This window comes from Apium graveolens, chromosome 11, assembly GCF_009905375.1.
Source record: "Apium graveolens cultivar Ventura chromosome 11, ASM990537v1, whole genome shotgun sequence".
Lineage (NCBI taxonomy): Eukaryota > Viridiplantae > Streptophyta > Magnoliopsida > Apiales > Apiaceae > Apium > Apium graveolens.
Window position 1 is genome coordinate 193520852 of NC_133657.1, and position 25562 is coordinate 193546413.

General features: G+C 34.9%; 1 protein-coding gene across 1 annotated transcript; it reads left to right on the forward strand.

The window, feature by feature from the left end:
- The first annotated feature begins 2390 nt into the window (after window positions 1-2390).
- LOC141696377 (uncharacterized) lies at window positions 2391-3411 on the forward strand. Its single transcript, XM_074500527.1, has 2 exons — window positions 2391-2876; window positions 2986-3411. Exons 1-2 carry the CDS (start codon window positions 2391-2393, stop codon window positions 3409-3411), a joined length of 912 nt encoding a protein of 303 aa, XP_074356628.1.
- The last annotated feature ends 22151 nt before the right edge of the window (window positions 3412-25562 follow it).

Consider the following 25562-nt stretch of genomic DNA (forward strand, 5'->3'; position numbering starts at 1 on the left):
TAAAATCGAGAGCGCCCTGAGTGGCCCGCTGATGCCCAGCGATGCTGCAGGTTCAAGCAATAACCGTACCAGCTGGACTGCAGGTGCACTTTATATGATATTTGTAAATTACCTCATGTTAGCCTTACTATACACCTGCTACAAAACATGAGTTCGAATTCTATTTGTTGATTTATTCTTCACTTCCTGTATGATTGTAGTTCATAAGGCGCTTCCATTGTACTTTGGGCCCCCAATACACATGTGTATGCATTGTTCAGCTATGCTATGGTATGAGGAGCGGATTAAAAGAAACATGCATACCGCCAACCCACAATTCACCTTTTATTGTATGGAAGGTAGAGTTAAGCTACTACTCTTGAAAGACCCACCACCCTTACTCAAACATAATATTATTGTTCACCACCGTACTAAAGGGATTACACACATTGATGAATTGCACCCAAGTTATATATCCATGGCATATCCATTAATCCACCCTTATGGCAAAGATGGCTACAGGCTAGGTATACCCTTGGCAAGCAGGGGTTCACAGAATTTTAAAAGACAGACACTAACAATGTGCCAATACTATTGTTTCCAGTCTCCAACAAAGAGCCAATGAGGGGCACACTTTGCTGTTAGCGGGAAGGCTCTTGCAACAATATATAGTGGATGCTTACATGGCAGTTGAGCAAGAAAGATTTAGATGGATTCGGGCCCACCAAAATGAGTTTCGGACAGAACTGTACTCAGGCTTGATTGATGAAGTTTATCGTGGGGACTCAGACAGTTCTACGGTGGGAAAATCAGTGATCTTGCCCTCATCACACATTGGAGGCTCACGCTACAGAGCTCAAAATTATCAAGATGCAATGACAATTTGTCGGTGGGTAGGATATCTAGATTTTTTCATTACATTCAAATGTAACCCAAAATGGCCCAAAATTAATGACATGCTTGGCCTAGTCGGGCAAAAAGATGACCCTAATAGAGTTGATGTTCTATGCCGGGTGTTTGAGATCAAGTTACAACAGCTGATGCACTACATCAAAAAGGAACGACCATTTGGCGAGGTCATGGCATGTAAGTTTGTTATGTTTTAACCGTTCCTACATCTTTATACAATCTGGTATTTTGGTGGCAACTCAACTTCCTTTATTTCTTTCAAAAATTTAGGTTATTGTCCCGACATATTAATTAATAGCCCCCATTGTCAATACAGGCTTATACACCATTGAATTAAAAAAAAGGGCTTGTCCCATGTTCACATCCTGCTTTTCTTGCACCCGTCAATGAAAAATCTTTCGCCAGAATATATTGACACCATAACAAGTGCAGAAATACCGGACATAAATATTGACCCTGATGCCTATAACGCGGTGAAGAAATCTATGCTTCATGGTCCATGTGGACAAACGAATACATCATCCCCTTGTATGCACCAGGGGAAGTGTACTAAGTTCTTCCCAAAGAAATATAATGACCACACCACAATTGGAGATGATGGTTTCCCAATTTATAGGTGCAGGGAAACATGTGTGTCAGTGGAAAAAAAGGCAGCCTCCTGGACAATCATTATGTCATCCCTTACAACAAAAATTTGTTGGTCAAGTTTGATGCTCATATTAACGTGGAGCTCTGCAATAGTGCAAGGTCTATAAAATATTTATTTAAATTTATTAATAAAGGGCCAGATAGAGCAACCGCAGTGATTGAGGGCATGTACGAGATGGATGAAATTAAGACGTATCTTGATTGCAGGTACGTAAAGATTTCTCAAACACACGGTTATCCTTTCCTTTTAACATTTCAATTTTTTTTTATATAAGTGATTATCTATATACACAGCTTTACTATTTCCCTTTATAATAACTTCACCATTAATGTGCCTCCAACTCAAAGACAAAACACTGACACATATATTCATTGTAGGTACATATCAGCGTGTGAGCCTTGCTGGAGGATCTTTTAGTTTAGCATCAACTACAAATACCCCCAGTTGAAAGACTACCTTTTCACCTTCCTGGTGAACATACTATTATATTCGAGGAAAACAGGTCCATTGACAACGTGCTAAATGTGCCCGGAATAGAAAAGACCAAATTCACAGAATGGTTGGAAACAAACAAGATGAATGAGGATGTCCGCAATCTAACTTACGTGGAATTTCCCAAGCACTGGGTTTAGAATTCTAAGGGAAAATTATGGTCCCGACGGAAGAAGGGAAAGACGGTTGGTAGAATCAACTATGCGCATCCGGCAAGTGGAGAACGCTTTTACATGCGCATGCTCCTTAATTTTATGAAAGGGAGCACCTCATTTGGGTGCATAAGAACAATCAATGGAATTACATATCCAACTTTCAAGGTGACATGCTATGATTTGGGATTATTTGATGATGACAAGGAATGGATAGATGCTTATCTGAGGCCGCAATTTGGGGAACGGGCAATGAATTACGCAACCTCTTTGTCACAATCCTTATCTTTTTCCAAGTTTCCAATATACCCGAACTCTGGAAAACTCATTCTGAAATACTCTCAGAAGATATGCTTCACTTACAGAAAAAAAGGTTTCAAGTCCCTGACCTGCAACTAACAAAAAAACAGATTGAATCATATGCACTGATGGAAATTGAAGCTCTCATGCAGAAATTAGGCAAAAGCCTAAAGGACATAGATGGAATGCCACGGCCAGATCCATCCCTCGCACGAGAATTTGGAAACAAACTATTGAGCGAGGAAATGGATTATAATCGAGCAGCTCTGAAGATCTTATATGACAGATCTCTAAGTGCTTTAAATCATTTCCAAAAAATGAATATGACGCAATTGTGCACTCCGTTCAGTATGATGAAGGAAAATTATTCTTCATTAGCGGCCATGGTGGCACCGGTAAAACATTCTTATGGAATACAATCGCTTCAAAATTAAGATCAGAGTCGATGATAGACTTTCCAGTCGCAACTTCAGGCCTATCATCATTATTATACCCAATGGTCAGACTGCACACTCCCGATTTCGCATCCCTCAGGATGTCACAGTTGAAACTACATGTGAGATCAAACATGGCACACAGTTATCCCAACTTCTCCAAAAAACTTCTCTTATTATCTGGGATGAGGCACCAATGATAAACAAATTTTGTTTTGAAGCTCTAGAAAGGACCTTGAGAGATATACTAAGCACATGGTATGGAAATAGTCGATCCAAACCCTTTGGAGGCCTTACTGTTGTGTGTGGTGACGACTTCCGCCAAATTCTACCTGTTATCCCGCAAGGCGAGCGTGCATATATAATTGCTGCCTCCCTTAACTCATCATATCTTTGGCCTCACTTCGAAATATACAAACTGAAACAAAATATGAGGCTGCATAAAGAAGGGATTGATGAAATAGAGGCGGAAAGAATAAAATCATTTGATAAATAGTTGTTACAAATTGGAGATGGTTCCTTGTATGACCTCCCTGACCAGAAACTAATAAGTATTCCACAAGAACTATGCAAGTTAACAAGAAATGACCCAATGCAAGACATTATTAACGAGGTCTACCCTTTACTGTTGGAAAGTTACAAGGATCCTACATATCTAAAAGAGTGTGCTATATTAACACCCAGAAATGAAACTGTTCATGAGTTGAATGACTTTCTATTGAACATGATACTGGGAGAGGGAAAAACATATTTAAGTTCTAATAGTGTATGCAAAGTGAGTATTAAGGCCGATAATGATGATTTATTATACCCAGCAACAGCTTAAAATTTAGTGGGGTCCCAAACCATGACATACGACTTAAAGAAGGAACACCCATCATGCTGCTCAGGAATTTAAATCAATCCGGGGACCTTTGTAATTGAACAAGGTTAATAGTCACGTGCCTAGGAAAATGGTCGATCCGAGGGGACATTCTTTCTGGATCAAAGGCTGGACAAAATGTTACTATTCCATATATCATTATGTCACCTAAAGAATCAAAATGGCCATTCAAATTTAATAGGCGTCAACTACCAGTAGCACCATGTTTGGCCATGATGATAAATAAAAGCCAGGGACAGTCTTTAAAATGTGTTGGCTTGTATCTGCCTAACCAGGTTTTCACGCATGGACAAGTGTATGTTGCCCTGTCAAGAGTCACCGCGCGAGATGGACTGGTCATAGTCAATGCTGATTCAGAAGTGAAGGACCAACATCTTATCAAGAACATTGTTTACAAAGAGGTCTTTAACAACATTTAGGCCCCAACACGTGACAGAGGTATGATATCAGACCCTTCTACTTCATGCGCAAAAGAACACATAAATAATTGCCACACATGAAGTCACAGATGATTGTTTGGGCATATGCATTGCGAGTTTGTTAACACTTATTTTATTTGAAAATTATCTATGTCTATGCTTGCTTCCCCTATAAACCCTTCTAATTATTTACAACTGTGATATTGAATACTCAGCGAACAAATTGGTGGACCTGAGGTGGATGACACAACAGGATAGATAATTTTCTACATCAAGCCACACCTATCCACATCATGATCACATTTCTGGCCACTGACACTTCAAAGCTACCATCTACCTTGACTGCCCAACGCATTGCTCGATCTGGGAGTGCAGGCTTTATTATTATGGCATTTATCTAATAATAACATTATATCTTTTCCGTTTTCCAAAGGACAATCTCTAAAATTAATTTTAATTGTTTCGTGCTTCTGGAACCAAAAAAATAATGCTGTGACTTTATATCTTTTTCATATATCTTACTTATTCAGCCTATCTAAAATTATTTCGTCTGATTCATTCCTATATATTGCGTGTTCACACTATCTAAAATTATTTGGTCTGATTCATGACTGTGCCTCTGGGTGCACACCACTGTGACGTTATATACGTTTTCCTCTTTTCGCTCCTCTGTATTATCATGTTACTTCTCTAATGCATATTCCTCTTGCACGAAATGGAGGGTTTAGAAGCCAGTGAATGTGTCCAAACCAAAGACTGTTACTTTTGCATTTTGTTATGAATATATTACCTTATTTATATGCTTATACACTTTCGCTCGGTCATTTTCCACAAATATCAACCTATCTTGGTAGCAGGCAAGATAACCCTGTTAAAATTTTACCGAATTCTGAGATTAGAAGATAAAGAATGGCAAAAAAAATAGGTATGGCAGCAACCTGATCTGACACTGTTATGTTATTCTTTAATTCTAATATCAAATCTAACTAGAATTAGATGAGTATTCTCTTTTCAGATATTTCCTGATCTACTTATCTACTTTGGTCGTATTATATATTTCCAGGTTGTCCATCGGGGTGCGTGCATCATATTCTCATTTGGCAGGTTCGCCATAGGTACATACATATCTCACAAAACATTTTCTATTCAACAAACAACCTAGGATATCAGTTTGCTTTTTTGATTTGTTTGAGCTTCCATACGTATGTTTTATTAAAATTATCTTAACAAGTTTAGTTTTGTTGATACTAATACATCATGTATAAAGTGAAGTGAAAACTATAACGATAAGTAGTTGTACAAAAGTACTGTACTATTGACATAAAAACTGGCAGGGAAATGAAAAAGATGGTAACTGATCAAAGCTTCTGATATATATGTGCTTCAGGGCGTATTTTTATAGTTGCCTCATAATTGTGCATTCAACTAAGTATTCGGTTTTTGAGAAAAGGCCTATTCAAATTGTTAGAATCATTTACAGTGTCATTCTGGTTTTCTAATTTTCATTATTTTGGCTGACAAACTAGAGTGAATCTCTAGCTCTAATTATCATTAATAATCCTGTGTGTTGAGAGGGTGAATAAATAAAAAGATATAAGTATTTTAGGTATTAGTATGACAATTTACCTTTTCTTATACTTACCCATTACCAACAAAATTTGGAAAATTCCCCATATCTACCTTTTCACCAATGTGTTTAACGAACATGAAATTTCTATAATGCAATATTGTTCTTGGACAATTATGACACATGTTGCTTGGTGAGCCAAGGGAAAAAATAGTTTATGGTATGTGCTATTATTATGGAGTTGGGAAAACATTTACTACCTTAACTTACGTAGAAGCAATTTAAAGGCCCGGTTATCTGCTTCAAGAGCAAACATCAGGCAACATATCGTAGTTCTGGTAAAATTTAAAGTTGCAGTTTCCCGTGAACTACATTATGTTTTATCTACAAAAATATCTTTCTAAAGAGTGGTGGAAATACATAACCATCACCAGCTACTTTGGCGGCTGTTGTACTACATATGCACGTTAATTTGAAATCTCATGACTCAATCATCCAACCTCTCTTCATTGAGAACCGAAGTGCTGTAACAGAGTTTTAGAACAAAAGGTGTGGCAGAAAATATAGGTGGGAGCAACATAATCATAGCCCATTAATGTGCTTGCAGAAAATTGTCTAGCATAGTCTACACATTGGGTTATTTTTTATTACTTGTACAAAAAAAGGTGGCATTTGATGAACACCCTCTTTGCAGAAAAAAAATCTATGCCTGGATTGCTCATTTTATAAAATTCCAGTTTGTCCAAGTTGGCGCATGTATTCCTGACAGGACATTTAATTTCTCTTGCCAGCAGATTGGAATTTAGTTGCACTAATCTAAAATCTTGTGACAAAGGAAGCCTCACTCAATAGCTCATATGGAAAATGAGAGTATAAAACCCTCTCAACATGGCAAGTGCATTTTGAATATTGCTTTTCTATTCACTTGCTTGAGGCTTATACACTTTACCCATTTGTGATGTGGAATGCTATTTAGTCCTCTATTACATAAAAGACAGTTAAATGTTTGGTACTTGAAATGATTCTTTCTAAAAATAAAAAACCTTATTATTTAATCATTATTCTAAACATTTTACCTTCCTAATTTTATTGAATCAATACACATTTTCCATCCCCCATGTTAGAGTTCAAACTGCCTATTTATCATTATCCTCTGTGCTATAGAGGCCCGGCATAAATCTCCCTTTTTGTCGGTGTTTTCTGGCGATTCTCATTCTATGACCACCCCCAGAACCGCATGTTACATGCTTCCAAGACTCACTTCACTCACCACCGCTACTAGGCTAATCTGTTAGCCAACATTTTCCGCAACCGCGAAAAACACGGTTTGTTCTACTAGTTACCTATTTAATGTATTTACATTGCAGGGGCAAATTATGAGTATAAATTTGATTTGAACCAAAAATTATGATCATAAGCTTAGATAATGGATTGTTTTTATAGATAATGATACATAAAGAGGCAGTATTTAAAATGATTTAACTACTCATAATTAGAAATGGATCACTAATTTTTAATAAAACAAAAAATTAATTGAGGCCCGTTATTCACACGAATGTATTAGTTGCATCACTCTGAAATTTTTGGTCTTATTTAAGACAACATGTGACGACTGAGAATTTTGCGACGTAATTAAGTGAATAAAGTATGCTTTATGTGATGTGATTATAATTATGTGACTAAGTGCCGATTAATTGTCTTTTCTGTATATAAGAATATAGGAGTGTAAATAAAAACGTTCCAATTTAAAGAGTCAGCTTAGAAGTTGAGCTGTGTTGTCGGGCCGTCAGGTAGAACGGAACCCGTCCTAATAAGGAATTAAAGAATATAAAATGTGAATTATGTGTGATTTAATGAAATGAGTGTTTAAATAAAGTATTTCGTCCTAAGTGACGTGTCGATTGGTAAAGATAATGAGAAGTGTAATCGAAACGTTGAGCGTTGGGCCGTCATGCTGAACGTGACCCGGTACGCGTAGAAAAGGATAAAGATTAAAGAGGGACAAATTCTATGATCAGACCTGAGTTGTTATGTGATCGTATATGTGTGATTGCTTGTCTGTGTGCATGACTATGTGCTCTGTGACATTTTATGAATTTAAAGGAATTATGTGATTTAAATAAAGGTTTATTTAACCTTCGCGCATTATTATAAAATTATCCGAGTAAGATAAAAGCATGGGATTTGTTTTTTTATCTTCATAGTAGTCCTAGAGACTTTTTAAAAATGATGAGTGGATTTATTTGGTGGTCTTTGCATTTTAAATTGATTTTTATGTGGAAAAATGTTATTATTAGGACGAGCTTGTGAAATTCATATAAAATCAACCGTCCGCTCAAAAATCGATTATGAGTAATGGTTAAAATGCTAATTTCGAGATCTACGTGTTAAAATTGTCACTTGCAATAAGTTCTGACTTTCCGAGAGAGATAAATTTTATATTTGATTTTTGTTACATTTGAGTAAAAAGAAAGGAACAAATAAGCATAAAAAGGAATTAGTAAAGTACAAATTTGCCCTTATTTTGGTGGTGTATAAATTCACTTTCTCCCCCCTTTTCCTTTTCTTCCCCGTGCACCCCACTCTCCCCTTCTCTTTCTTTTTCACTCTCTTCCTCTCGGCTACTCTCTCTCTCTCGGCTCTCTCCATCTCTCATCTTTCTCTCTTGCATGCAACACTCAAACCTCACTCAAACTCAAAGATATTACTCTCTTTAGTCTCTATTTTTGGTATACATCTCAATTTCCATTTATATGTAAGTCTTGTATAAGTGTTTTAATGATTGATCACTATGGTTGTGTTCAAGGAAATTGATTTCTTGATACAAAACTATAAGAGTGAATCCCAGAGATTTTGGGGTCATGAACTCGAGAGGAGACCCGTTGCGGGCTCTCTTAAGTTCGACCACCACCGGCTATGATCCAAGGAGAGCCGGTGGAGTTTTTACGATATTTTGATTTGAATTTTAAAGCCTTGCATGTTTGGTTTTTGAAAAGATCAAAAGAGTTTTTGATAATTCCTTTAAAACTTGAATATGTGATTGGAGATAGGTTTGTTTTGATTATTGATGTCTGTAAAAGTCATTTGATATTTAGGAAATCAAAATTTAAGGTTGCATGTTGGGTTTATAATTCGGCTTTGTGCTAATTAAAAAGTAAATTGGGTTTGATGACTTGATCTTAGTAAATGCTAAGCCTAATTAGTGAAAAATGTGATTGCATGTTAGTTTTAAAGAATAACAAGTTATGCATGTCAACGTTTAATCCTTGAGTTGTGAATCTTGATTTTTGCCGAATAGAAAAAGGATTTAGAAGAGATTTGCTTGATGATTACGTGAATGCACGTTGATTAAATGAGTTAATTAAAGTTGGAGTCACTAGGTGATGCTTGGTTTTGGTGTTTAAATGAATTGAATGACTTAGTAAAGGTTTAAAGCAAGTTGGGAATGTAATTTAAGACCTTGCATGTCAAAATTTATCCTTGCATGCATGATTATTGGAAAACCCGAATGGGTCTTATGCTTAAAAAGAGAATTAAGTTGATTTCTTTGCTAATTATCTTAGTGGCTAGTGAGAACTTGATTGCTTGATAATGATTGGGAGGTGTTTGTGTTCGAACTTGTATAGTTAGAAGAAGATGTTGATTTTCGAGATTATGATTCAGATTTTTGATTAAAAAGGATGAAGTTTAATTGCGTAAATGACTCTTGTGACTTGCATTATTTGTGTTCGACTATATAAGATGAATTTGAATAAATATGGTTGTGTTTTATGTGAATGGCCGAATAGAATACAAGTAGGGAAATGAATGAATCGGTTCTAATCCCTTGTTAAGTGATTGCATGTGAAATCCTAGGAGATATGTGATTTATTTGTGTGATTGGTTGTTGTTATGGTTTGAATTAAGGAATAAAAGAAAAAGGGAATTAAATCGTTTGTTATTAAAAAGAGCTATAAGTGATAGCTATGGTCGTAAAGGTTTGGTTGTGAATAAATCATGTACTCGTAAGAGTTATATTAGTGTGATTGGAGAAATAGCTAAGGTTAAGCAAGTACGCTTCGATTGTTAAGTATATAAGGATATAAAAGTTACGAGAAAGGAATGTGCTATGTGGTTATGTGTATAAGCTATATTCGTATACTCGAGTCAAGGATATAATCGAATTATCGTATTGAGTGATCGTTCTGGGAACGAGAGTTGAGAAACTGATTAATGTTTTGGTTTTATTATAGATTCGGAGCGTGAGGGGAAAGGAAAGGATATACTAGGTGGCAGTAGTTCAACCTTCAGGAAAGCAAATTCAGGCAAGTAACTCTGATTACTTATGTAAATGATTATAAAGAGAATGTTGTTCATACCATGTAGAGTATTGAACTGTGTAACTTGTGAAACCCTGATATTGATTTGAGATACCCTGCCTTTGATCTTGATAAACTATTATTGATAAGCTTACTGATTCAACCCTTTGATAATCTGTCCTTTCTGTTCAAGTTATTTATTAAGCCATGAATCGTATTGAACCCTATAATTATCCTTGTGAGCCCTGTTTAATGATACTTTATTTCCTGATCACCCTATTGATCCCTAGACAGATGTTGATACTTCTAACTTAAATGCCTTGTTATCCTTGATACATAATCCTTAAGAATTGTTCCTTGTTTATCCTTGAATCACTCCCTGAACTTGTCTTCTTAAAATCTGACTTAAGAATGAGTTTCGACTCGAAAGAGTCTGAATGATTTCATATTCTTGGTAATGATAAAATGGATTTTAGAAAACCTATTTGTTTTTCCAACTCAAGGTTTTCCAAACGAATTCCTGATGGATTGGATTGGGACGTAAGAGGCTAGTGGGACTAGTCCAGTCATGGTAAGAGGCTAGCGGGGCTAGTCCAACTTAAGGCTGTTCAGAAAATTGATTCTTGAAAATGAAAATGGTTTATATTGTTTTGAAAAGAGTTGATTATGTTAATGTGAAGCTTAAAGCTCGAGAATCCTGATTCTTAAATCTGTTGATCATATGATTGATCCCATATAATAAAATACTGTTGCTTTCCTCTTTTGAAAGATCTATTCTGATCCTTTAATGATTTGTGATGAATGTCGGCTATCGTCCTGCATTGAGCCTTGTTCCTTAAAAGCTCCACATTATCCTTCAAAACCTTTCCTTAACCCAAAAGCTGGAAATCTGCCACCTAGAACAAATAAAGTAGAATGCCCTGAGTTTGGTAAAGTATATTATGATTTGATATCGTAGAACTGCTTTATAGTTACTTGCTGAGCTTTATACTCATATGTTTTATTTTAATCTAACCATGGTAGTTAAGTAAGAAGATGGGCAGGCTTAGGCGCACTGCTCGTAAGAGCGTACCTGGTGGTCCCTACCTTGTTGAGGGCTTCCGGTTGCCAGAGCAGGTAGTGGTATTTTTGAGTGAGCTCGCGCCTAGAAGGAAATGTTTAAAGATACAATGGGTTATCTGTCGGTTCCCAGCAGGAATTGATATTGTTTATTTAATAATATTTTGGGGTTGTAAGTTATATTTTATTATTGGTAGTTGTAATCTTGTCTCATACTTTATCCTGTTGATCCTGTTAGTAGTTAATCGGGGTTTATACTTATTTAATTATTAGATTAAAGGTGTGTGAGTTCTCATTTTCTAACCCCGAGATTGAGGCGTCACACAACATCTTAACAAAGACTGGAAAAATAATTATTTTTAATACCATGTTCTAGAATTAATGAAGAAATAGAAAAAATGGAAAATAAGTAATTTTTTTAAATCTTTTCAAAAATGAAAAGTAAATTTTGAGAATAAATATACAAGGATCTTTTTTTTAAAATTTTAAAAAGCTTTTTTTTCTTTCTTAAAATTTTGGGAACAAACAAGATAAATTAAAATGCAACTTTTTTTCCTGTACAAATAGGTCGGGAACACAGTGTAAAATTAAGAAATGGATGGAAAATTTTGATGTAACATCCCAATAACTACATTTACCGATTACACATATATTTTTTTTGAAGTTAACGGACTCCGCCGACATATTAAATAGTGTTTTAAATAAGATTGAAAATTTGAGATGATGCCACTGATATATTTGTGTGAAATAATTGGGATGTTTTATAATTAAACTGTAAAAAAAAGAATTAAGTTAGATAGTTTGATGCGTTTTAAGAAATAATTTTGTGCCTTCGAGATGTATATAGTTGGTGCTTTGAAGCAGTAGTTTTGTACCTTGAAGAGGTAATTTGGGCCTTTAAGAGGTAATTTTGTGCTTTCAAGATTTATATATTTTGTTTTTACGAGAAGTATATGAATGGTGCCTTCAACAAGTAATTTTGTGCATTCAAGAGGTATATATATTCTTTTGTCTTGGAAGGTATATGAATGATGACTTCAAGAAGTTAAGGACGACAAGAAAGCTCAGTATGCAAGTTATTACCTGAATGACAAAGCAAGTTTCTGGTGGGAGTCTTCTAAGGCGTTGTCGGATGGCAAAGACTTAACATGGGAGAAGTTCACTGAGATGTTTCTGGAGAAGTATTTGCCGAGTTATATGCAAGATCAGTTGGAAATGAAATTTCTGGATCTTAGACTGAAGGATATGTCAGTAGCGGAGTATGAAGTGAAATTCTCGGAGTTGTCTAGATTCGTACCTGAGTATGTGAAAACGGAAGCGAAGAATGCCAAGAGGTTTCAACAGGGACTTAAGCCGTGGATTAGAAGTCAAATAGCAATGTTGGAGATCAAGAATTATGCTGCCTTAGTTCAAAGGGCAATGATAGTGGAAGGTGAGCTTGAAGCTGCAAGAAGAGAAAATGAAGGAAGAAAGAGGAAATTTGAAAGCTCAGAGCAAGAGCAAGGAAGCTCAAAGTTTAGAGGGAAATTTGGCAAGAATGGTGGAGGTCAGAACCAAAGATTTCAGAAATATAAACCCGGTAATGGAGCTCAGAAGAACCGTTTCCAGAAAACTGGACAACCGGGGAAGGATAGCAGACCCCAGATTCAAGAATGCAAGAATTGTGGAAAGAGACACCCGGGAAGGTGTAATAAGTTGGATGTAACGTGTTTTAAGTGCAACCAGAAGGGGCATTACTCTTCAGAATGCCCAAGTGGAGCGAGGAAGCCTGATTTGTCATGTTTCAAGTGTGGTAAAGTGGGCCATATGGCCATGAATTGTAAACAGCCTGTTCAGAAGGCTAATGTTCTCAGGATTGCTGGACCGCCGTCTCTCCCAGCACCATCAGCTCAACCTAGAGCTAGAACCTTTAACATAATGATGAAAGATGCGGTGCAAGATGTGGACGTGGTAGCAGGTATGCTCGTTATTAACTCAGTAGAAGTAAAAGTTTTGATGGATTCTGGAGCAACTAGATCTTTTATCTCTGAAAGTATTCTTGATAAGTTAAATTGTGTTGCGTACCCTCTAGAACCTAATTTGATTATAGAGGTAGCGAATCAAGAGAAAGTTATTGCTAGCGAGATTTGTCCCGATTGTGAGGTGACTATAGAAGGTCGGCACTTTTCTGCTGACTTAGTTCCCTTTAAGTTAGGAGAATTTGAGGTCATACTAGGAATGAATTGGTTGTCAAACCATGAAGCGTAAATAGAATGTAAAATTAAGAAGGTGAAATTAAGAACTAAGGATGGTGAAGAGGTGATATTTAAAGGAAAGAGGCAAGAGAAGAAATTCTTAACGGCTATTGAGACAAGAAGATTAATACGTCAAGGATGTGAAGTTTATTTGGCTCATGTCGTGGATGTGGAGAAAGAATCTGTAAGGATCGAGGATATACCGATAGTAAGAGATTTTCCGGATGTGTTTCCTGATGAATTGCCTGGACTACCTCTAGACAGAGAGATCGAGTTTACGATTGATTTGGCTCCTGGAACGGAACCAGTGTCAAAAGCTCCCTATCGCATGGCGCCAGTCGAGATGAAGGAATTGGCAGCTCAGTTGCAAGAATTGTTGGACGAAGGAGTGATCCGACCGAGTGTATCCCCGTGGGGCGCACCGGTATTATTTGTAAAGAAAAAGGATAGAAGTATGAGGTTGTGCATTGATTATCGCGAACTGAATAAATTGACAATCAAGAATAAGTACCTCTACCGCGGATCGATGACTTATTTGATCAGCTGAAAGGAGCTCCGTATTTCTCCAAGATTGATTTAAGGTCTGGGTATCATCAGTTAAAGATTAAAGCGGAAGATATACCCAAGACAGCGTTTCGAACGAGATATGGACACTATGAGTTTTTGGTAATGGCATTTGGCTTGACAAATGCGCCAGCCGCATTTATGGATCTTATGAACCGAGTGTTCAAGAAATATTTGGATAAGTTTGTTATTGTATTTATCGACGATATACTGATTTACTCCAAGACGGAAGAAGATCATAAGGAGCATTTGAGGATTTCCTTGGAAATTCTGAGGAAAGAGAAGCTGTATGCTAAGTTTTCAAAGTGTGAATTTTGGCTAAAGGAAGTGCAATTTCTTGGTCATGTAGTTAATAAAGAAGGAATCAAAGTGGACCCATCCAAGATAGAAGCTGTAATAATTTGGGAAAGACCCAAGACTCCTACGGAAGACCGAAGTTTTCTAGGATTAGCCGGATATTACAGGAGATTTGTGCAAGATTTCTCTAAGATTATCGATCCGTTAATGAAGTTGACGAGAAAGAACGAGAAGTTTGTTTGGACAGAAAAGTGTGAGGAAAGTTTTCAAGAGTTAAAGAAGAGGTTGGTAACCGCCCCAGTGTTGGTATTACCAGATGACAAAGGGGAATTTGTGATATTCAGTGATGCTTCATATAAAGGACTTGGATGTGTGTTAATGCAACACGGGAATGTAATAGCATATGCGTCAAGGCAACTCAAGCCGTATGAGAAAATGTATCCAACGCACGATTTGGAATTGGCAGCAATTGTGTGTGCCTTAAAATTTGGAGGCATTATTTGTACGGGGAAAAGTGCGAGATTTACACGGATCATAAGAGTTTAAAGTATATCTTTACTCAGAAGGAATTGAATATGCGACAAAGAAGGTGGTTAGAATTAATCAAAAATTATGATTGCGCGATAAACTATCATCCTGGAAAGGCAAATATGGTAGCAGATGCTCTAAGTCGCAAGGAAAAGCTGAATACGTTAACATCATCGGAAGAATTGATCAAAGATTTTGAAAAGATGGAAATAGAGGTGCAAACTCCAGAATTTGGAGGTGAAGCTATATATGCAATGTCATTTCAACCTGAAATTTTGGAAAAGATTCGATGTCGTCAAGAGCAAGTGATGAATCGCGAAAAGGATAAGTTGACGGGAGAAGAAATTAAAGCTCAAAGGGATGGAAAAGGAATATACCGTGTTAACTCACGTATTTGGATACCTAATGTCATGGAGTTAAAGCACCAAATTTTGCAAGAAGCGCATAACTTGAGATTTTCAATTCACCCTGGAAGTACGAAAATGTACCAGGATTTAAAAGAAAGTTATTGGTGGCCAAACATGAAGAAGGAAATTACGGAATGGATAAATAGATGTTATACGTGCCAAAGAGTCAAAGCGGAACATCAAAGGCCGAGCGGATTGCTTCAGCCACTGGATATACCCGAATGGAAATGGGAACATATAGCGAAGGATTTCGTGGTAGGATTACCTAAAACCAAGTCAAATGATGATGCGATTTGGGTGGTAATCGATCGGTTGACGAAGTCAGCACATTTATTGCCGATAAATGAAAGGTTTTCGTTGGAAAAGTTGGTCAAATTGTATTTGGATGAGATTGTGATACGTCATGGAGTTCCTGTATCTATCGTGTCCGATAGAGACCCAAGGTTTAACTCGAGATTTTGGAGACAATTCCATGATCATTTGGGAACTAAGTTGAAAATGAGTACGGTATATTATCCGCAGACAGACGGACAAAGTGAAAGGACAATTCAGACAATTGAAGATATGTTGCGAACCTGTGCAATAGATTTCAAAGGAAATTGGGACGATCATTTTCCCTTAATTGAGTTTTCCTATAACAATAGTTATCACGCAAGTATTGGCATGCCGCCTTATGAAGCGTTGTATGGAAGAAAGTGTAGGTCCCCTACTTATTGGGATGAAGTTGGTGAGCGCAAATTAATTGGCCCAGAGCTTGTTCAACAAACGAAGGAAAAGGTAGAGATGATTCGAAAGAGATTAATTGCAGCTCAAGATTGCCAAGCAAAGTACGCAAATCAAGAACGAAAAGATATGCAATTCGAATCTGGAGACAAAGTCTTGTTAAAGATATCTCCTTGGAAAGGTTTAACCCGATTCAGAAAGAAAGGAAAGTTGAGTCCTAGGTATATCAGACCATTTGAAGTATTGCGTCGAGTTGAGATGGTGGCAAATGAGTTGGCGCTACCTCCATAAATGCAACATCTGCACAATATATTTCATGTATCTCTTCTGAAGAAGTATAATGCTGATGCGAGCCATGTGATCGAGTTAGAACCAGTGGAAATCCAACCAGATTTGTCCTATGTGGAACAACTAGTTCGAATTTTGGACCAAAAAGAGAGGACGCTTAGAAATAAAGTTGTACCTCTAGTTAGAGTGTTATGGAGAAATCTATTAGTCGAAGAATCGAATTGAGAATTAGAAAGCGAAATTAAAGAAAAGTATCCCCATCTATTTGCTTAGATTAAATTCTCGGGACATAATTCTTTTAAGGAGGGTAGATTGTGACGACTGAGAATTTTGTGAAGTGATTAAGTGAATAAAGTATGCTTTATGTGATGTGATTATAATTATGTGACTAAGTGCTGATTAATTGTCTTTTCTGTATATAAGAATATATGAGCGTAAATAAAAACGTTCCAATTTAAAGAGTCAGCTTAGGAGTTGAGTTGTGTTGTCAAGCCGTCAGGTAGAACGGAACCCGTCCTAATAAGGAATTAAAGAATATAAAATGTGAATTATGTGTGATTGAATGAAATGAGTATTTAAATAAAGTATTTCGTCCTAAGTGATGTGTCGATTGGTAAAGATAATGAGAAGCGTAATCGAAACGCTGAGCGTCGGGCCGTCAGGCTGAACGTGACCCGGTACGCGTAGAACAGGATAAAGATTAAAGAGGGACAAATTCTATGATCACACCTGAGTTGTTATGTGATCGTATATGTGTGATTGCTTGTCTGTGTGCATGACTATGTGCTCTGTGACATTTTATGAATTTAAAGGAATTATGTGATTTAAATAAAGGTTTATTTAACCTTCGCGCATTATTATAAAATTATCCGAGTAAGATAAAAGCATGGGATTTTTTTTATCTTCATAGTAGTCCTAGAGACTTTTTAAAAATGATGAGTGGATTTATTTGGTGGTCTTTGCATTTTAAATTGATTTTTATATGGAAAAATGTTATTATTAAGACGAGTTTGCGAAATTCATATAAAATCAACCGTCCGCTCAAAAATCCATTATGAGTAATGGTTACAAAGCTAATTTCAAGATCTACGTGTTAAAATTGTCACTTGCAATAATTTCCGACTTTTCGAGAGAGACAAATTTTATATTTAATTTTTGTTACATTTGAGTAAAAAGAAAGGAACAAATAAGCATAAAAAGGAATTAGTAAAGTACAAATTTGCCCTTGTTTTGATGGTGTATAAATTCACTTTCTCCCCCCCCCCTTTTTCCTTTTCTTCCCCGTGCACCCCACTCTCCCCTTCTCTTTCTTTTTCACTCTCTTCCTCTCGGCTACTCTCTCTCTCTCTCGACTCTCTCCATCTCTCATCTCTCTCACTTGCATGCAACACTCAAACCTCACTCAAACTCAAAGATATTACTCTCTTTAGTCTCTATTTTCGTTATACATCTCAATTTCCATTTGCATGTAAGTGTTGTATAAGTGTTTTGATGATTGATCACTATGGTTGTGTTCAAGGAAATTGATTTCTTGATACAAAACTATAAGAGTGAATCCCAGAGATTTTGGGGTCATGAACTCGAGAGGAGACCCGTTGCGGGCTCTCTTATGTTCGACCACCACCAGCTATGATCCAAGGAGAGCTAGTGGAGTTTTTACGATATGTTAATTTGAATTTTAAAGCCTTGCATGTTTGGTTTTTGAAAAGATCAAAAGAGTTTTTGATAATTCCTTTAAAACTTGTATATGTGATTGGAGATAGGTTTGTTTTGATTATTGATGTGTGTAAAAGTCATTTGATGTTTAGGAAATCAAAATTTAAGGTTGCATGTTGGGTTTATAATTCGTCTTTGTGCTAATTAAAAAGGAAATTGGGTTTGATGACTTGATCTTAGTAAATGCTAAGCCTAATTAGTGAAAAATGTGATTGCATGTTAGTTTTAAAGAAGAACAAGTCATGCATGTCAACGTTTAATCCTTGAGTTGTGAATCTTGATTTTTGCCGAATAGAAAATGGATTTAGAAGAGATTTGCTTGATGATTAAGTGAATGCACGTTGATTAAATGAGTTATTTAAAGTTGGAGTCACTAGGTGATGCTTGGTTTTGGTGTTTAAATGAATTGAATGACTTAGTAAAGGTTTAAAGCAAGTTGGGAATGTAATTTAAGACCTTACATGTCAAAATTTATCCTTGCATGCATGATTATTGGAAAACCCGAATGGGTCTTATGCTTAAAAGGAGAATTAAGTTGATTTCTTTGCTAATTATCTTAGTGGCTAGTGAGAACTTGATTGCATGACAATGATTGGGTGGTGTTTGTGTTCGAACTTGTATAGTTAGAAGAAGATGTTGATTTTCGAGATTATGATTCGGATTTTTGATTAAAAAGGATGAAGTTTAATTGCGTAAATGACTCTTGTGACTTGCATTATTTGTGTTCGACTATATAAGATGAATTTGAATATACATGGTTGTGTTTTATGTGAATGGATGAATAGAATACAAGTAGGTAAATGAATGAATCGGTTCTAATCCCTTGTTAAGTGATTGCATGTGAAATCCTAGGAGATATGTGATTTATTTGTGTTATTGGTTGTTGTTATGGTTCGAATTAAGGAATAAAAGAAAAAGGGAATTAAATTGTTTGTTATTAAAAAGAGCTATAAGTGATAGCTATGGTCGTAAAGGTTTGGTTGTGAATAAATCATGTACTCGTAAGAGTTATATTAGTGTGATTAGAGAAATAGCTAAGGTTAAGCAAGTACGCTTCAATTGTTAAGTATATAAGGATATAAAAGTTACGAGAAAGGAATGTGCTATGTGCTATGTGCTTATGTGTATAAGCTATATTCGTATACTCGAGTCAAGGATATAATCGAATTATCGTATTGAGTGATCGTTCTGGGAACGAGAGTTGAGAAACTGATTAAGGTTTTAGTTTTATTGTAGATTCGGAGCGTGAGGGGAAAAGATATACTAGGTGGCAGTAGTTCAACCTTCAGGAAAGCAAATTCAGGCAAGTAACTCTGATTACTTGTGTAAATGATTATAAAGAGAATGTTGTTCATACCATGTAGAGTATTGAACTGTTTAACTTGTAAAACCCTGATATTGATCTGAGATACCCTGCCTTTGATCTTGATAAACTGTTATTGATAAGCTTACTGATTCAAACCTTTAATAATCTGTCATTTCTGTTCAAGTTATTTATTAAGCCATGAATCGTATTGAACCCTATAATTATCCTTGTGAACCCTGTTTAATGATACTTTATTTCCTGATCACCCTATTGATCCCTAGACAGATGTTGATCCTTCTAACTTAAATGCCTTGTTATCCTTGATATAAAAATCCTTAAGAATTGTTCCTTGTTTATCCTTGAATCACTCCCTGAACTTGTTTTCTTAAAATCTGACTTAAGAATGAGTTTCGACTCGAAAGAGCCTGAATGATTTCATATTCTTGGTAATGATAGAATGGATTTTAGAAAACCTATTTGTTTTTCCAACTCAAGGTTTTCCAAACGAATTCTTGATGGATTGGATTGGGACGTAAGAGGCTAGTGGGACTAGTCCAGTCATGGTAAGAGGCTAGCGGGGCTAGTCCAACTTAAGGCTGAAATTATACCGATTGGTACCTTAAAGACCGGATGGAGGTCGGTCCGGGCTGATCACCCGTATTATAGTGAAATGGAAAGATAAAGTGATCCAATCAAGTGTTCTAAATGATTATTTAAAAGGGAACTGAAACTTTCTGTTCAGAAAGTTGATTCAGGGTTCACCCGTATTATAGTGTTTTGAAAAGAGTTGATTATGTTAATGTGAAGCTTAAAGCTCGAGAACCCTGATTCTTAAATCTGTTGATCATATGATTGATCCCATATAATGAAATACTGTTGCTTTCCTCTTTTGAAAGATCTATTCTGATCCTTTAATGATTTGTGATGAATGTCGGCTATCGTCCTGCATTGAGACTTGTTCCTTAAAAGCCCCACATTATCCTTCAAAACCTTTCCTTAACCCAAAAGCTGGAAATCTGCCACCTAGAACAAATAAAGTAGAATGCCCTGAGTTTGGTAAAGTATATTGTGATTTGATATCGTAGAACTGCTTTATAGTTACTTGCTGAGCTTTATACTCATATGTTTTGTTTTAATCTAACCATGGTAGTTAAGCAAGAAGATGGCCAGACTTAGGCGCACTGCTCGTAAGAGCGTACCTGGTGGTCCCTACCTTGTTGAGTGCTTCCGGTTGCCAGAGCAGGTAGTGGTATTTTTGAGTGAGCTCACGCCTAGAAGGAAATGTTTAAAGATACAATGGGTTATCTGTCGGTTCCCAGCAGGAATCGATATTGTTTATTTAATAATATTTTGGGGTTGTAAGTTATATTTTATGATTGGTAGTTGTAATCTTGTCTCATACTTTATCCTGTTGATCCTGTTAGTAGTTAATCGGGGTTTATGCTTATTTAATTATTAGATTAAAGGTGTGTGAGTCCTCATTTCTTAACCCCGAGATTGAGGCGTCACACAACATCTTAACAAAGACTGGAAAAATAATTATTTTTAATACCATGTTCTAGAATTAATGAAGAAATAGAAAAAATGGAAAATAAATAATTTTTTTAAATCTTTTCAAAAATGAAAAGTAAATTTTGAGAATAAATATACAAGGATCTTTTTTTCAAAATTTTAAAAAGTTTTTTTTTCTTTCTTAAAATTTTGGGAACGAACAAGATAAATTAAAATGCAACTTTTTTTCCGTACAAATGTGTCGGGAACACAATGTAAAATTAATAAATGGATGGAAAATTTTGATGTAACATCCCTATAACTACATTTACCGATTACACATATTTGTTTTTGAAGTTAACGGACTCCGCCGACATATTAAAATAGTGTTTTAAATAAGATTGAAAATTTGAGATGATGCCATTGATATATTTGTGTGAAATAATTGGGATGTTTTACTGTAAAAAAAGAATTAAGTTAGATAGTTTGATGCATTTTAAGAAATAATTTTGTGCCTTCGAGATGTATATGGTTGGTGCTTTGAAGCGGTAGTTTTGTACCTTGAAGAGGTAATTTGTGCCTTCACGAGGTAATTTTGTGCTTTCAAGAGTTATATATTTTGGTGCTTACGAGAAGAGTATGAATAGTGCTTTCAACAAGTAATTTTGTGCATTCAAGAGGTATATATATTCTTTTGTCTTGGAAGGTATATGAATGATGACTTCAAAAGGTATTTTTGTGCATGTAAGAGGTTTTATATTTAAATAGATGAGATATATCATTCTTCAAGTTTATTTTCATTTGTTTGATAATATTAAGTGTGACGACTATTTCGAATAAATTCATAAAATAAAATTTTAATCAACTGTAAAATTAGATAAAACCAGTTTATAAACCTTTTAAAATTTGTATTAATGATATCAACATTACTTAAGTCAATGAAACTGAAAATTTTACAGAAAGGATGATTATTATAAAAATATAAATGCGCATCGATATCAGTAATCAAATGTGATAATTATATATCGCTAAACTTTCATCAAATTTGATATTCAAAAAAAAAATTAAGGTATCTAACCAAAGGATTCCCTTTGAAAGGATTCCCTTTGATTAGATTTTATGTAACGTTAAAATTACTTTTTATAGTAAAATGACATTCTAAGTGAAGTGAAAGCTTTATTTAGACAATATTCGTAGGCAACTGAATTTTTACTCAAAGTGCGGATTTAAATAAAAAGGTAACTGAAGTAGCTTGAAAATTGAAGTTTTTGGATCAATCAATTGATAAGTATGCAGCTCATCCATTCACTACAGATGAGTGATAATGCTTATTTATTTTTCTGGGTGTTATCTCGTCAGATTTTAAGACGTTATTGTCTAAGTTTTCGGAGCCATCATGCATCACCTTCGGTTAAATGATAAATTTTATTGGATGAAGGAAACTGCTTTCTACTTTATTTTGTATCTCGATACAAGTTATGTTCGAGATTTTAAATCTCCCCAACAAAAAAACACACATACTGGTTAATTTTTAGAATAAATAAGAAAATGTACTTTTCAAGTTTCGGCAAGTCAATCTATAATAAAGAGTGAACTTATGCATTTGATAATTGATATATTTCTTATTGAAACTCTCCCCACAGGACCGGTGTGAATGTAACATTCATATTGAGCCCTGCTTTTAACATAACACAGTACTTATCTATTAGACATTTGGTGGTCCAATGGCGTATAACAATGATTATTTTTCAAAATGTTAGGGTTATTTATGAAGACACTCACAAGTTTGAGAAATGAAATGGACATTAACCAAAAATAAAAGTATACATGGAGCAATCATTTTGTTTTATTACAGAAATTGGAAACTAATACCTAACACGGCATTACAACAAATCTGGCCATTTACGACGGTTTTTTTGAACTGAAATCGTCGTAATTGAGCCATTTACGACGGAAAAAATCGTCATTTTCTGGTCGAGTAGTAAGTTCGCTTTTTCATCACAAGATAAAATTGCGTCGCAAGTTAGGAAGTAGGGGCCCACATACTTAATAAAATAATAAATCTACTTACGACGGAATTTATCGTCGTAAGATACTACAATATGACGAACAAAAACGTCGTAAGGTATCTACTTACGACAGAAAAAACGTTGGATATTACTTTACGGGACCCACTTTTAATGAGATAAAACATAATTTTACGACAGAAAAATGCGTCGTAAGTTAGAAATTTCCGACAGAAAGAACATCGTATTTTAGAAGGTGGGGCCTACAAGCTGGAAAATGAAAATTCAAAAAAAATATTTTTAAATATAAAAATGAATACATTACGACGGAATGTTTGAAGAACAACCGTCATAATTTTGTTTTTCTAGAATAACCAAATACTAATTTTTCAATATCCAGCCATTTTCGGCTTCCAATTTAAATTTTAAACCTGCCAAAATCTTATGCAATCGCAAACTCAAAATAAACTCTAAAACTACCAAAAGACAATCAACATTTATTAAAGCAAAATACACAATTATCATTGTATTAAGTTTTATCAATAATTCTAAATCAAACACATTACATAATTACATTTTTTAAGTCTAACTTAGAAGTAACTTATACTCTGGTAACATGAATGCCATGCTCTTAAATTAGGCGCCCAGGAAAATATCTGATTGACTACTGTTGTTTAATTCAAATATAGCTGATAAACTTGTCATGCAATCGAAACCTGAAATCAGTGGCAATTGACCTGTGCACCGAAAGAACACACACTTAGAACACGAGAAATAATAAACGACAACATTCTATTGCTAGACACAAATCTAACACAGTAGTGACAAAAAATATGTCATCTGTCTTCTTTAAACTGCGGTTTATATAAATATAGAAAAAACCATAAAGTTAAATTAAAAAAATAATAAATCTTGTATCATGACTAAATAAGTATGGAAATCATGTTCATGTATGAGAACCATTTATAATTGGGTCAATCTATCAAATACGGCAATATGCAGAGAATTAAAAACCACACAAACATATCTTTGGACCGTAAATGCTTACTACTGTAAAATTAAACCTTGAACTATTTAATTAACTATATATTTCTGTCAAACTAGCCTTTTACCTGACTATATGGAAATTAAATACACATTTCCAAAGCACTTCAGTTCTAACCAAGTTAGTACAAACAGGGTACCATTATTGTAAACATGTGATTCACAACGAGTGAACTTATAATAAATCATTGACATATAGTGTACAAAGAGACGCTAGAGGGTCTCATGGTATGATTCTGCATATATAATTATATTCCTCAACAATTAGATAAAAGTAAATCTAGTACAATGTTATATAACTTTTTGATGGGTATTTGGCAAAGATGGACTAAACAACACATTGAGCAATAAAATGATATGTTACTCCAGCCTCCAAAAATACCTTTTTGGCAAATATGTTCTCTTCTTCGAGTCCACGGCCTCCTTTAACAAGAGCTGTATAGAGAGGACGAATATATTTCATCCCGCAACCTCGTTAAAAGTTTTCTTTACTTCACCATTATATTTTTTTAGTTTTTCTAAGAGGTTGGGATGGCGATTTGTTGAAGCCATCTTTACGTAATTTTTTGACTGGGATGACCGTTTGGAGAAATGCCACATTCTCGTAATTTTTTTTATTGCAAAAGCCTATACCTAGTAGTTAAGGATAAGACCTGCAAATAGGATTCTAAAATTATAAAAAAAACAAACGTTAAAATATCTATCGTGATTATGGTGATATGTACTTGATCTAAAATTCAATTAGTTTCAGTCATGAATCATGGAAAAAACTAAAAAAAACTGGGGGTGCGAAATATATGTCATTGATATCATAATTTATTTCAAAAAGCTGCACTGCACTTCATCTACGTAATACGTCACTTTTTATGTTTAGGAAAAATAATGGAGAGAATACGAGATAAAATATGTATGGGTTTAATTAGCGGAATATTCTCTTATTCTATTTTGACGAAGTCTCACAATTCTTAATTTTAGTGTTTATGCTAGAAGCTATGAACAATTTTGTGTCTTATTAAATATTTTATATATTTTATATCATATATATATTAAAAAAAGGGGAGATTAAACATTTGTTTTTATAAATTAATAGATAGTAGAAAACTTAAAAATGTTTCTAGGGACGATGGACGTGTTGCCTCGGCCTTTACATAGTATAAAGGTCACCTATATGTGGTATATGTGGTACATGTGTGACATTTGAATTGATCTCCCAATTAGTGGTTTTCGCTCAATTTTTTTTAACCCACCAGGGTTTCTCATCGGTAATTGGTTAAATCTGGTTATGATGTGACTGATATTCTTCATTTACATGAATATTCGTTAATGAATATTTAAATGCAGATTTAATATAAACATTGGCGTAACCAGTGTATTGATAGTGGGTTGATAGTGGGGGCAACTGACCCTACTGAAATTCGGGAAAATAATTTTTTTGTATGTTCAAAATTTATTAGAAAAAAAATTAAAATGCAAAAGTTCAACCTTTATCCCTATATATATATAGATAGATAGGGTTAGGCTCATAATTATTATAGAACACTAAATATAAAAGTATCGTATATTCTGTAATTTATGCATAACATATGTATATATTATGTAAAAAATTTCTCATATTTGTTTTTATATACAATTTTTTTTTCCAGTAGCATACCACATTTATTTTTAATAAGTGAGAAAAAAAATATATATAAAAAGTGAAGTGTTCTCCAATTAATGTGTTCTCCAAGGAATTCAACCATATATATATATATATAGGCAATTGTTCAAATAAAAATAACTCTTAAAATGAAAACTAGAAATAACTTTTTAAATTTACA

Coding starts and splice junctions, on each gene's coding strand:
- LOC141696377 (XM_074500527.1), top strand. CDS start 2,391: ATGGATAGATGCTTATCTGAGGCCGCAATTTGGGGAACGGGCAATGAA. Junction 2,877..2,985: donor TAGCGGCCATGGTGGCACCG/GTAAAACATTCT, acceptor CCCAATGGTCAG/ACTGCACACTCCCGATTTCG.